The 13,866-nt window shown below is 41.1% G+C and overlaps 1 protein-coding gene across 5 annotated transcripts in view; it reads right to left on the reverse strand.

Moving 5' to 3' along the window:
* LOC146361035 (sodium channel protein type 2 subunit alpha-like) overlaps positions 1 to 13,866 on the reverse strand; it is a 41,938-nt gene that overhangs the window by 10,966 nt on the left and 17,106 nt on the right. For 4 of the 5 annotated variants that reach the window (XM_084921397.1, XM_084921398.1, XM_084921400.1 and 1 more), the window contains exons 12-21: positions 13,231 to 13,572; positions 12,324 to 12,456; positions 11,992 to 12,230; positions 11,706 to 11,879; positions 9,284 to 9,640; positions 8,327 to 8,851; positions 4,903 to 5,038; positions 1,047 to 1,201; positions 610 to 783; positions 93 to 215 (exon numbers count right to left, since the gene is read on the reverse strand). In XM_084921397.1, the coding sequence (XP_084777523.1) occupies positions 93 to 215; positions 610 to 783; positions 1,047 to 1,201; positions 4,903 to 5,038; positions 8,327 to 8,851; positions 9,284 to 9,640; positions 11,706 to 11,879; positions 11,992 to 12,230; positions 12,324 to 12,456; positions 13,231 to 13,572 (2,358 nt within the window). The remainder of the gene's footprint in view (positions 1 to 92; positions 216 to 609; positions 784 to 1,046; positions 1,202 to 4,902; positions 5,039 to 8,326; positions 8,852 to 9,283; positions 9,641 to 11,705; positions 11,880 to 11,991; positions 12,231 to 12,323; positions 12,457 to 13,230; positions 13,573 to 13,866) is intronic. The other variant, XM_084921401.1, reaches the window with a different exon arrangement.

Here is a 13,866-nt window from a genome sequence, read left to right on the forward strand (position 1 = left end):
ATATGGAAGATGTAATTGGTTGGTGTGAGAATTGATCTTAATTCTTTTTTTTTTTTCAACTTGCCCACAAACAGTATTCCTGCTGTTCTTACCCTCATGCCCTCAAACCGAGACAAGGCCCTCAGGGGCCGTAGAGCTCGCAGTGTCCTCAGAGATTTGATGGCGCTAAGCTCAGAGTAGCCCAGAGCATTTGCTACCAGGCTGACCAAGGACACCTGAGAGGAGATAATATCAGATAAGCAGGGTGAAGGGTGAAAAATGAAAGGATTTCACTTGCTCTGTGCCATAATGAGTGTTAGAAAAACAAACAACTTCAAGTAAAGAAATGACAGAACAATAAGTTAACTACAATTATGTCAGCATGGCTGTTATTAAAGTTAATTTTCTTTCTTGTTAAATGTTTAATGAGCTGGCTTATGTTATCATAAAGAATGGAGGGAAGAAGATTCAGCTGACTTTGCTAACTTAAGTCTTGGTGTGGGCCATGGTAGCGGTCTCTTCCAGTTACCAGTCCATATGCTAAGTTAAGGTGCTTTCTGCTTCTATCGTCTCATTGTACACCAGATTGGAGGCTTAATTTTAATAAGAGCGAACACTGAATATACTTACGTCTACAATTAAGAAGTCCAGCCAGCACCAGGCATTGGTGAAGTACTTGACAAAGCCATATGCCACCCACTTTAACAGCATTTCAAGGATGAAGACGTAAGTGAACACTTTGTCTGCGTACTCTAGCACGGTTTTGATGGTCCGCCGCTGCTCGATGTAAATGTCCTCAAACGCCTGTGCAGCATGGAATATTTTATAGAAACTTTAGATAGAAACAGTGAAGTGTGAAATAAGTGATTCATCAAAGATCTATTCAGAATGTTAACAGGTACAGTAACTGCTTAGAGAACTGAAGCTGTCCTAAATGTGGTGCTTTCAGACTGTGAAATAAAAACAGAAAGTATATAAAAGCAAGCCAAACGAGTGCAGTGAAGAACAAACTCTGTTCATAAGACAAACCCCAGCAGTGTTTATCAAGACGTCTAACACCCACTCACCAGTGCTCCACTGCTCAGCAGAATCATGAATATGATGAAGGATTCAAACCAGTTATGCTCTACTATGATAAAGCAGGTTTTCCTGAGTGTCCACCAGCTCTTAAACTTGTCTCCCTCCTCACTGATCTGGCAGCAGTGGAACCTGCGCACACAGCCTGCAGGCACAGAGAAAACAGAATGAGAAATGAACCCCAGGTATCAAAACTCCATGGTGAATCAACACATAAACACGGCCCCACTGGATGACATATTGCGGGACTGCTTTCTGTTATCCAGATAAGTTATATGAATACGAACTGCATGCCTTAATACGGTAAAGGTTGTTGCTAACATTTTAGCCAACAAAATCCCAGAATAAACTGAATTTTCACTGCTGTTACAATAATTGAGTCTTTTGTTGTTATTTCACATAACACTGCTTCTGTCCTGTTCATGACTTCTTGAAGTTTCATTGTGATCAGGGTCGACCCTCCCCCCACACACTGTTTTTATTGAAGAGTTTTCATATTCTGTGATTGACTGCAGTAAGTTGTGGTGACCAAATGGTTGCCCAGGGGTTGAGGGTGTTGTATTCTGTTGTATTTGTATTGTGTTGTATTTCTGGGTGCTACTTTGATTGCAAAGCTGTTGCTCAGATTAGCTGGTGAGAGGCAACCAGTTTCCAAACATTTAGGTCTGACTCGGACCGACTGGATTCACTTTCACACAGATTGGAGTCAGTTTGTTCCAATAAGTCCATATTATTGGCACAGTAAGTCGTTGGAGTAGTCCATCCAACTCAGATAGTTGTCAACTGGTTGTACAGTCGTAGCCAAAAGTTTTGAGAATGACACAAATATTGGAAATTGGAAAAGTTGCTGCTTAAGTTTGTATAATAGCAATTTGCATATACTCCAGAATGTTATGAAGAGTGATCAGATGAATTGCATAGTCCTTCTTTGCCATGAAATTTAACTTAATCCCAAAAAAAACCTTTCCACTGCATTTCATTGCTGTCATTAAAGGACCTGCTGAGATCATTTCAGTAATCGTCTTGTTAACTCAGGTGAGAATGTTGATGAGCACAAGGCTGGAGATCATTATGTCAGGCTGATTGGGTTAGAATGGCAGACTTGACATGTTAAAAGGAGGGTGATGCTTGAAATCATTGTTCTTCCATTGTTAACCATGGTGACCTGCAAAGAAACATGTGCAGCCATCATTGCGTTGCATAAAAACGGCTTCACAGGCAAGGATATTGTGGCTACTAAGATTGCACCTAAATCAACAATTTATAGGATCATCGAGAACTTCAAGGAAAGAGGTTCAATTCTTGTTAAGAAGGCTTCAGGGCATCCAAGAAAGTCCAGCAAGTGCCAGGATCGTCTCCTAAAGAGGATTCAGCTGCTGGATCGGAGTGCCACCAGTGCAGAGCTTGCTCAGGAATGGCAGCAGGCAGGTGTGAGTGCATCTGCACACACAGTGAGGCGAAGACTGTTGGAAGATGGCCTGGTGTCAAGAAGGGCAGCAAAGAAGCCACTTCTCTCCAAAAAAAAAACCATCAGGGAGAGATTGATCTTATGCAGAAAGTATGGTGAATGGACTGCTGAGGACTGGGGCAAAGTCATATTCTCAGATGAAGCCTCTTTCCGATTGTTTGGGGCATCTGGAAAAAGGCTTGTCCGGATAAGAAAGGGTGAGTGCTACCATCAGTCCTGTGTCATGCCAACAGTAAAGCATCCTGAGACCATTCATGTGTGGGGTTGCTTCTCATCCAAGGGAGTGGGCTCACTCACAATTTTGCCCAAAAACACAGCCATGAATAAAGAATGGTACCAAAACACCCTCCAACAGCAACTTCTTCCAACAATCCAACAACAGTTTGGTGAAGAACAATGCATTTTCCAGCACGATGGAGCACCATGCCATAAGGCAAAAGTGATAACTAAGTGGCTCGGGGAACAAAACGTTGAAATTTTGGGTCCATGGCCTGGAAACTCCCCAGATCTTAATCCCATTGAGAACTTGTGGTCAATCCTCAAGAGGCGGGTGGACAAACAAAAACCCACTAATTCTGACAAACTCCAAGAAGTGATTATGAAAGAATGGGTTGCTATCAGTCAGGATTTGGCCCAGAAGTTGATTGAAAGCATGCCTAGTCGAATTGCAGAGGTCCTGAAAAAGAAGGGCCAACACTGCAAGTACTGACTCTTTGCATAAATGTCATGTAATTGTCAATAAAAGCCTTTGAAACGTATGAAGTTCTTGTAATTATATTTCAGTACATCACAGAAACAACTGAGACAAAGATCTAAAAGCAGTTTAGCAGCAAACTTTGTGAAAACTAATATTTGTGTCATTCTCAAAACTTTTGGCCACGACTGTATACTTATACGAAAACAAGGTTGCACTTATGTCACCTCACAGTTTAACAGCAATCGCTATCCTGTAGCAACTACATCACTATTTGTGGAGGAATTTTGGGAAATCTATTTCAGACCTATGATGTTCTGGCTCGATTCTGAATGTAAGTAGTGAATGGGAATTTTTATGTATGCAGATGGCAACAGTGAACTTAGAAGATGCTGTTTAGTAGTTGGGACCAAAGAAGAGCTTTGATGTAATCCCTTTTTGATCCAACTGAATGTGTTAACAAAATTACCCACAAGAAATCAGTCAGCTTTTTTTGTTTGAGGGGTTTTATTTTGTAAATAACCTTAAAGTGACTGGAATAAATATCCAAACATCCAGAAATGTCCTAATGTCGTTAATTATTGATTTCAATCTTTTTTTTTTACGCAAAAACTGATAAACCAACCAAGCTTACTGCTCTAGATCTGTGAGCCATGCTTCACTGCAAACTATTAAAGTGGAGTGATTAAAATCAAAGTCAAATGTTAAGCATGCCTGTTTAGCTCACAACCTGAGTAGGCAACCAGATGCCACAAGGCTGAATGCAGTGGCCCAGGGTTGGTTCTGACCCAAGGCCCTTTGCTGTACGTCTTCTCCCACACACTCTCTGCTTTCCTGTCTCTCTTCTATGCTATCTAATGAAAATGCAAAAGCTTAAAAAAAATTGAAAAACAAAATCAAAGGAGCCCACAAAACTTTCAAGCAGCATACAGAATTCAGTTCAGTTCATTTTTTTTTCACCAACATTTCATAAAATCTTTCCATGCAGTTGTTTGAAAATCCACTGAAAGTTAAAATATGATTGCTCACTGAAAGGGTCTTAATATTCTATTTGACATATTAGTAACATAGAATAGCGTTAAAATATGTTGTTCTTTGTTGTTAATTAATTCGGGGTCTTATGCTTTCATCTGCTGCTATGATTTACACACACTCATAATGCAAGTCATAATATATTGCTTACATCTGTTATATGCATATTCACGATTGTACTGGAGGTGGCTCCAGTAGTGGTTTACACACCTAACAAGCAAAATATCTCTGCCTCGATCCCAGGAGGAGACACAAATCCCCTGGGGCTGCGTCAGGAAGGCCATGCGACCGACATAAAAATCTCCCAAATTAAATATGCAGAGCTACCCGTAGTAGTGACCCCTTTATGAACACCAGAGCTGCTGAAAGTAGCTTTAATGGTACTAAAGGTATGTCAGATAAAATGTCAGGTTACATTACAAAACAACAGAACCCCACAGACCACATTTTTATCTGTTCCGCTGAGCATTTGAATTCACTGTCACTCAGTTGTTAGTCAGACAGACCTGTGCTAAGCACAAGCAGTTAATGCGATTTACTCCAAGTCTTGAAATGTGCTCTGGAAGTGTTTTGTCTCCCCATCTTCCTCGCTCTGGTTCACCTTCCCACTTTCCATCATCATCCCTGCCTATCACCCTTGCATCCCACTTACCCTCTGTAAAGCAGGCTTCTGGGTCCAGTGACTCCTCAGGTTCCAGCTCCACTGAATCAACCCCATCTCCAGGGGGGCGGATATCGACTGTGCTCCCCTCCGATGAGCTTAGTGGCTGGGGCTCTGTGTCGAGCTTCTGCATGGACGAGGAAGGACACGAGAGGACAAAGTCACACTACAATGCATCACACTGAAGTCCCTTGGTTATAGGAGCCAACCTTCTGAGCTGGTTATCATTGTGATTCTCCAGTCACATGTACCCCAGTGCCACGATTGTATACCATAGTGTGAGGACTAGGCACTGTAATAGCTCACAGAGTTGGGCTCTTTAAAGTCATTGTATCATCATCATCACATGCAGCATCGATCAAATGTACCTACAGGCTTAGGAATTAGATTTATCTGATGGCTCAAATCAGATTATGTGGCATGGGGAAGTTGGCGTTATGGAAATGCACTGTGGGTACGTTTGATGTGACCTCAGTTCGAGGAATAGTTCATGCAGTATTCCAGTGCATTATCAATCCAAGCCTAAATAGTACCAAGCAGAACGTGTGCTCCAGTGTTTTCATGTCCACTGAAACTGACTCATAATCAATTTGTTAAAGATATTTATCCCATTTCTTTTCTAAAAATTATGATCTGAAATTCTTTTCCCACCCTCAATCCTAAAATCCACGCCCAGAACTGCCGTTGAAAATTTTCCTCAGTGACATGAAAACACCATTTATTTCCATTCCTTGAAAGCAGTGTACAAGCTCCTTCTGTTTGTGTTGAAGTAGACGGCGAACCACATTAGCTTACCAGCAAAAACCAGTACTGTGCACTGTTTATAAGACAGCATGTGGTCTGGCAGGTATTTTTTGGGTTCCCATTTGTAAAACATCCGGAATTAGCATCCACACATACCCAGAAACATCCAGGACTAAGATTTTTGTCCTCCACCTCAACCTTCTCTCTGCCCTCCTTACCGTGAATTATGCACACTGCTAACGCTTTTCTAAAACCCTCACATGCAGTGATGTCCATTACAAAATCATCTGCATATAGTGAGACTTTTTGGGTGACGCAAGGCTTCCTGTCTGTTTTCTTTGGGCAGAGATGGTGTTGTTTCCTCATGTCGGTCTGACAGTGCAGCAGCCCTGATTGCCGTGGGACCCAGCTAATACGGCATGGGAATGATGGAAGCATGCTGCTTGCAAGTGTTTTCTGGAAGGGTGGTTTCCTCCCGCTCTATTTCTCACCTTTAATAAGAAACCCATGTTACCTCTTCTGGATGTCAACTACATACAAGGCTTTTAGTCTTAACCTAACATATTTTTATCAGGATAATAACTGGTAGACTTAATCATCAGGTGATGAAATATTTGCAGTGTAACAAAAGTCGATAACACAGGGACAGAAGCGCCAACAACAGAGGTGGCTTCTTAAGCATGTATGGGCCAATTTCATATATAAAGCATTTGCCCTCATTTACATAACTCTGATTCAGTATAACCAGCCATGTGTTACCTGTTTTACCACCCTGCAAAAGTCATCATTTACACATCAGCATTTCTTTATTTTCTTCTCGGAAAGAATTCTGTTAAGAATCTTTCATCATTCCACTATTACTCAAGTAAGACACAGAAAACAAGTTTTTCATGTATGTATGCATGGGCTATGAACCAGACAAATGAATTTTGTCCAGCTAAAGTAAAATTCATTCCCCCATTCCATCTTTTTCCCCCTTACTCCTCTTCATTCTCCTCTTCCTCTCTTCCTTCATTCTCAAGCTCGGAGTGTTTGATGCCAATCAAGTCCCAAAACCAAGTCAAAAACCAAGCAATGAAATCAAAAGCAAACGTCATGTTAGATGAGTTTATCTATCAATGGAAAAAGAGGTGGTGTTGCTCATTCTTAATGGTTTGGAACTGCAATACAGCCTGATGCTCAGAGATAAATTGTGAAAGGGGCGGGTGGGGTGGGGTGGGGGTGGGGGTGGGGGGGTTACAGAAGGACTCAGAGGTTACAGCAGTGAGTGCCCTGCTGTTTGGGAAAGGGAGGGGATAAAGCAAAGAAGGAAGGGTAGGGTGGGGTAGGGGAACGGAGGGCAGACCAGGCAAAGAACGAAAATGGGCAATCCATTGAAGGTATGACAAAAAAGTAAGTGTGTTGTTTGTCTGTAAATGGCATAGGCAGTCCTCATGGTTAGTGCTATGGTACAATAAAGAGGTCTTACAATTCTCCTCTCACTGAAAACCTTGAGAGCGCCTGTGACACCGCTGCAATAACAAACGGGGGGTTAAACAAAGTAAGTCATACACACCAAAAGCTAACATACAACCTCAAATCTGTTTTCACTGGTCAGCCCACAACACACAACAGGGGGACCACTTATCCTCAGAGAATATGACTTTAGCTGTCCCCAAATACACATTTCCTAACAGCAATGCAAAAACAGTGGGTTGACACGTCTCACACAACACATACACAATAAGAACATCCACCAACCCCTCACATGTGTAGCTCCTAATGTTTAAATTGATGTTTGCTATAATTTGAGTTTATGACATTAAATATTATGACAACACAGCATCTTTTGCTGCATGGATATAATGGCTCACCAACTACTCGATACAGGGTTTAAAGATCACCATTGCCTGATTCATATATGGATGATGAGGTGCCGTCGACATAATATAGTGGACATAGACATAAATAGTCTTCTGAGTTGTTTTGAATCACAGATAATTGGCACCACACCCACAGTAACAGGTTGACATCACCAGGGAGCACAGTCTCAGTGCTCTGTCAGCCTCGCAAAGCTCAAGAGCAAATGTAGCTGCTGCTCTACTAGAATAGGCAATGAATTAGAGAAGAAAAACATGTCTTAAGGGTGAGGTAACTCGTTTTGTTTAAACATTTTATTAATGTCCGGACGCACGCTGATAGAGCAACATCTCTACATTTCTAATAATACGGCTGCTTCATTAAGTCTTTCTCCACACAGGCACACATGTCCCCTAAAGAAAACAAGAAATTAAGCAAGTCTACATGAAATACTACAGAGACACATAGCCTTATGTATATGGTCAACGATAAACTGTTTCATTGGTCAAAATGCAAATTTGAGTCATTATTTGTAACGTTGTATCTTATTCTACTGCCAAGAGCTGCAGGTCTGACTAAAATCTCGAGCAGATTTCATCAGCAACACGGCATGATGCATGTACAAATGAGTCAGCAGGTGTGTTATTTTAAAACTGCTTGACTGTCTCTGGAAAATTTCTCAAAAGGCAATCTCTTGACTTATTCATATAGTGATTGACTTCTATTGGGTGTTAAGTTTACACATAAAGGAGCTAATCAAATGCAAAAGCTGTGTCATTCAAGAGATTTCTGTTAATCTGACATACTGCAGTCACTTCATTTTTCATCTTACCTCTTTGCTGCCCTCCACGTCAGATGAGTCGCTACTGAAATCTTCTGTGTTTAGGTTCTCAAAGTCTGACTCGCCCACAGCAATAGGCACTGTGACTGTCAGGCTGGGGTTATGAATAAATGACATGTAGTCACAGTCCTCAACTGGGTATTTTCCCATACTGTCCCCTCCTACACTGACCCCAACCACCAGCCCTCCTGGTCGTCCGTTGCCCTCCCTCATGTACACCCCACTGGGGTCTTTGGTGATTTCCACTGTTGTGTGATTGGAAATGCAGTTGCCCTTGCCATTGCTGTGCAGTTCATCCAGGGGTTTGCTTTCCTCAGCTAGACCAGAGCCCTTTCCGCCCCTGCCAAAGCACAAGCTCTGGAGGAACTGCCGCACTGAGTTTTTGACAAATGCAATGCCCCGCTGGATCCTGCCCACAGCAATTTGCAGGTTGTTCATCTCGCTGTCCTCATCGGTTGCCGCCAGGTTGTCGGCACTGAATGAACTCAGTAGGAGAGCCAGGAAGAGATTTAGAACCTAGGAAAGAGTCATGGCAGGAAAACATAAAAACTCTATTTTATACAGGTTTGACTCTTTGCCCTATGAAGTCGACATTTGATAAAAACTCTACAGCTACGTACACCCCGGAAATGATTTGCAGCAACCTGGCGACTAGATACCATAGAAAGCGAATGATGTTTAGAGATAAACTTCCTAAAAAGAAACTTGCTCAAGTTACAAGCAAACATCTGAAGCAACGACCAATTAGAGTGAAGAATACAGCTAACTGATATATGACCTGGTAGTAAATATGTTAGCTCACCTACGCAACTGGAGCACAGAATGTCCACAAGCAACCAGTTTCATTAGATTCAACAACATGTGCCACGAGCAGATCGCTTCCAGTGTGTACGTAGCTTAATGGCTGTCCAAAGGTGAAAAACTTAAAAGAAAATATTAAGCCCATACCACCAGGTTTCCAATGACCATGACCATCATGAAGACGATAAGACACATAGTCTGTCCTGCCACCTCCATGCAGTCCCACATGGTCTCAATCCACTCTCCGCACAGCACCCGGAACACGATAAGGAAGGAGTGGAAGAAATCGTGCATGTGCCAGCGGGGCAACATGCAGTCCTCTGAAATCTTACACACGTACTCCTTGTAGTTTTTGCCAAATAGCTGCATGCCCACCACAGCGAAGATGAACACGATGATGGCCAGCACCAGAGTCAAATTTCCCAGAGCACCCACAGAGTTACCGATGATCTTGATGAGCATGTTCAAAGTGGGCCAAGACTTGGCTAGTTTGAAGACTCTCAGCTGTTTGAGGAAAAGAAATTAGTGTGTCAAATCTTCTGAATTCAGATGCCTGTCTAGGAATACGGAATATATTTAGGAATTTAAAATAGTTTTGTGAGACATATATATATATACACACATACATACATACACATACACACACACACACACATATATATATATATATATATATATATATATATATATATATATATATATATATATATATATATATATATATATATATGTGTATATATATATATGTCACACACATATATATATATATATATATATATATATATACATATATATATATACATATACACATATACACACACACACACACACACATATATATATATATATATATATATGACAAAACTATATATAAAATATTTCAGATTTTAATCTTATCAGTTACTGACAAATGTTTTATTCATAGATCACCAACAGGCCTAGTTTCTTAGTCCAAAAAAGAAAGTCACGTGTTTAAATGTGTGTGCCTTCTGATGGCCATCAGGGGTTGACTACTCTGAAAGTCAGATTGTATAGAAGTGAATACCAGCAGCCCACAGACTCTTTTCTGCTTTTTCTGCTTGTATGAATGGGTGAATGAGGCAAGTTGTATAAAGTGCTTTGAGTGCTCAGGTAGAGTAGAAAAGCACTATATAAGAACCAGTCCATTTACCACTACCATCTACTTTTCACGTGATTCATTGTACACATTTTCCTGATTGAGTTTAGTCACACAGCCCTAAAGACCGATCAGTGATCATCTGGCAACCACCGGTCACAAGAGAAATGTATTCCCTGACCAGTCACAAATGTTTACGCAGGAGCGTGCTAGAAGTCTCTCTGAAACTGGTTGCTAGAGCCACATTAATGCAGGTTAGTGACTGGTCAGCGACCCCTGATTACCCCCTAGGTAAAAATATGTATTCTGTGAATGGCTGTCAAGTAGTTTCTACAGGCTGCTGGCAGTTGCTAGCGTGACACTGGTCGAAAGTGGTATTGGTTATTGCACTATAGAAAATGCCAATCTCTATGCAAGTTTTGCAAACTACCCATCAAGCAATAGTGATACTGTGAGAAGTGGGACGCCAACCTGAAGTTGAGCACATTTGCCTTCAAAGAAAAAGTTGTATCTCTTGAAATGTGTTGGTAGCAATGGTAAGGAACAACTGTTCTCCACTTCCAGATTGCACGATGGTACTTACAGTTTCACTACAGCTCGGAGAATAAAATGACATGTATTTTTATTTTATTTTAAGACAGTGTCTTGGGCAACCACAGCAATCGGCTCGCAGCCAAAGCATTCACAAGAAGGTTTTTAGAGCAACACCCTATTTGCAGCAGATTTCACCTGGTGACAGCCAGCAATGACTTGCCAACTGGCTAGGAATGCACATTTGTAGTGACCGTGGGTTATGAGAAGTCACCAACCAGTATCTTAGCCTGTGTGTCTGAGGCCTTGAGACATGCAGTGCCCTCAGTTTCTCAGAGAGATCCACTGCTTTCTTAGTGAAAATCCTCAGCTCAATATGAAGTCTGCAAACCAATGGGTGGCCATGTCCATGTTTCATATGCAATCCTCATTTTGAGTGAGACAAGTTGTTTTTGTGCTTCTAATTACTTCTTGTCTTTTGCCACATATTACATGAACAGATCTGTTTTTCCAATAACTTTAATAATCTACTGAAACTACAATCCAAAAACAAGCATGTTAGGCTAAGTGGTCATTTGAAATTTCAGTGGGAATGGATGTGAGGCAGACATAGCACTTAAAGTGCATTAAATTAAGTGATGTGTTAATGTGTGAATGTGATTTGTAATGTAAACCACTGAGTGGTCAGTCAAGTCCATTACCTACTTGTTGTCTCTCTTTACAACTAGCAAAAGTCAAAAAGCTAATCGGATGAAAGAGGGAGATCTCACTTTACACCAAAGACAAAAGTAACTTTCAGTGATGCCTTTCATATGCTGTTATTACATCATTCCCTCATTATTAAAGAGAATTTTTTGAAACATCTTGGTGTTATTGGAGACTGAGGCGTTCTGAACCCAGCGTATCTGTGAGTGATCTTACCAATCTGAAGGACCTGAGTACAGACAGCCCTTCAACATTAGCCAAGCCAAGCTCCATCAGGCTGAGACTAACAATAATGCCATCAAAGATGTTCCAGCCCTCCTGGAAGTAATAGTAGGGATCCAGAGCGATAATCTTAAAGCACATCTCTGCTGTGAAGATGCCCGTAAACACCTAACAATGGGGAATAAAAGCAGTTTTAAATCAATCTGGATTATAAAAGACGACTCATAATGACAATGGTTCTGGTTTTGTCAAGTTTAAGTGAAACACAATGAATACTTGCCAAGTTTCCCACAGAGAGGACATTATCAAATTCTTTTGTCATGGGGTAATGCTCCATGGCCATGAAAAGGGTGTTGAGGACTATGCAAATTGTGATTGCTAGATCCACAAATGGATCCATGACCACCATGCTGACAATCTCTTTGATTTTCAGCCACGCAGGACAACAATCCCAGATCAGGCCGGTGTTGGCAAATCTATACCAGCAAGGAGGGCATTTTTGTCTCGACTCTTCAAGTTCTGGAGTGCAATAAAAACATCTTCATGAGTTTTAATGGGTTCAGAATGCAGTTTGTTTTATTTCTCTGGATTTACAAATGTGCATGGCCTGACCTTCCATGGTGTTGGTGAGGATACTGGCCACACTCATGGCTCTCTGTCGGCCACCTGGTTCATTTAAATAATCCATAGATGGCTGGTGAAAACCCGACCGCCGTTTCTTAAGCTCAGTATCTGTAGTTGTCCCCTATAAAAAACATACAAGAAAAAGAAACAAACACTGTGAGGCTGTCTTATTAGTATCGCTGCAATACACGTTGTCATTTAATGCACCAGAAATGTTTTGCTAAACAATTTTTCTTTTTTTGAACTTATTACAACTTAGATTTCTACTTTGTAGCTTAATAGCACAAAATCTGTATAATCAAAATATTTAAAGAACATTGATTAAGTGTCATAATCATACACAGCACTATATACGTATTATTGATCACAACTATCTGCTGATGTGCATCTTCCTCTTTAAAGTTTCAGTTGTTGAAGATTTTAATTACTTATTTTAATTACTTATTACTTAAATGTCTTATGTTAGATAATAATAAAGCAAATTATCTGCAAACTAGTAAGTATCTTTAGCTAACTAAAGTATAAAATAAGCATTGAGAAAGCAGAAAGCAGCAGAACATAGAAATTCTTACACTACAAGTAAAAGTAATTTAAATCTCCATTCCAGTGAAGTACTCGAGCAAATGTACCCAGTTACCTTCCTTCTGGTTCTATCTGATCTCTCATGCAGTAGTGTTGGGTTTTGTAAGATTAATAGTACTGTTGCACAATCCTGCATCATTTACAGCTACAGACCTTGTCAAGAAATGTGCACCAATGTAATGAGAATTTAATATGACAATATGATATCTCATATCTATTTTTCAACAACAGAAGAATGAGGAAATCAAATAAAGGGAAAGGTATGAACTGGAGGAAGTCAATGGGAAAATAAACCATGAAACCGTTAAGTCACCTCAGGCAGCAGGAGACCTACAGGAGAGGTTGTTACAGAAGTTCCACCAACCAGTGACACCACACCATTGCAGTCTACTGCACAGTGCATCTTGCCATTGGCGGGCACCATTATCCGAGGTGCTCCGAGGCTGGTCTGGCTAACGGCACTGCACCGGCGCTCGAGGCGGCGTGGCAAGAACAAGGAGCCCCGGCGACTGTCGCTCTCCTCAAAGGTGCTGTGCTCGTCATCCGCAAAGTCGTTCTCGGAGCCCATGTCTCGCGCACGGCCACGGAAGCTGAAAAGACTTGCACGGCTGTTCCTCCGAGGTGAGAAGATTGAGCCACGGATACTGAGAAGAGACTGGGGGGGCGGAGATGGGGTTAGATGAGTAAGGAAAGTAATTATAGAGGACATGAAGGAAAATGCAGCATCTACCTGAACCTGACTGAAGCGTATGCATTTTCTACCCGTGTACTTCTGGAAAATGGTAACCTCCAGAGCTACAGCCAACATGAGTTTACACTAATGAGGTTAGCTTAACTTAGCATAAAGATGAAATAGTTAGTCTGTCTCAATATATTCTCTCTACTAGCATCTCTAGGCCTCAATAATAAACAAGTAATGTTTAGTCTTTTTACCCCATTAGAGATGGAT

This window comes from Perissodus microlepis, chromosome 23 (assembly GCF_051167445.1).
Source record: "Perissodus microlepis isolate ML-2025 ecotype Zambia chromosome 23, ASM5116744v1, whole genome shotgun sequence".
NCBI lineage: Eukaryota > Metazoa > Chordata > Actinopteri > Cichliformes > Cichlidae > Perissodus > Perissodus microlepis.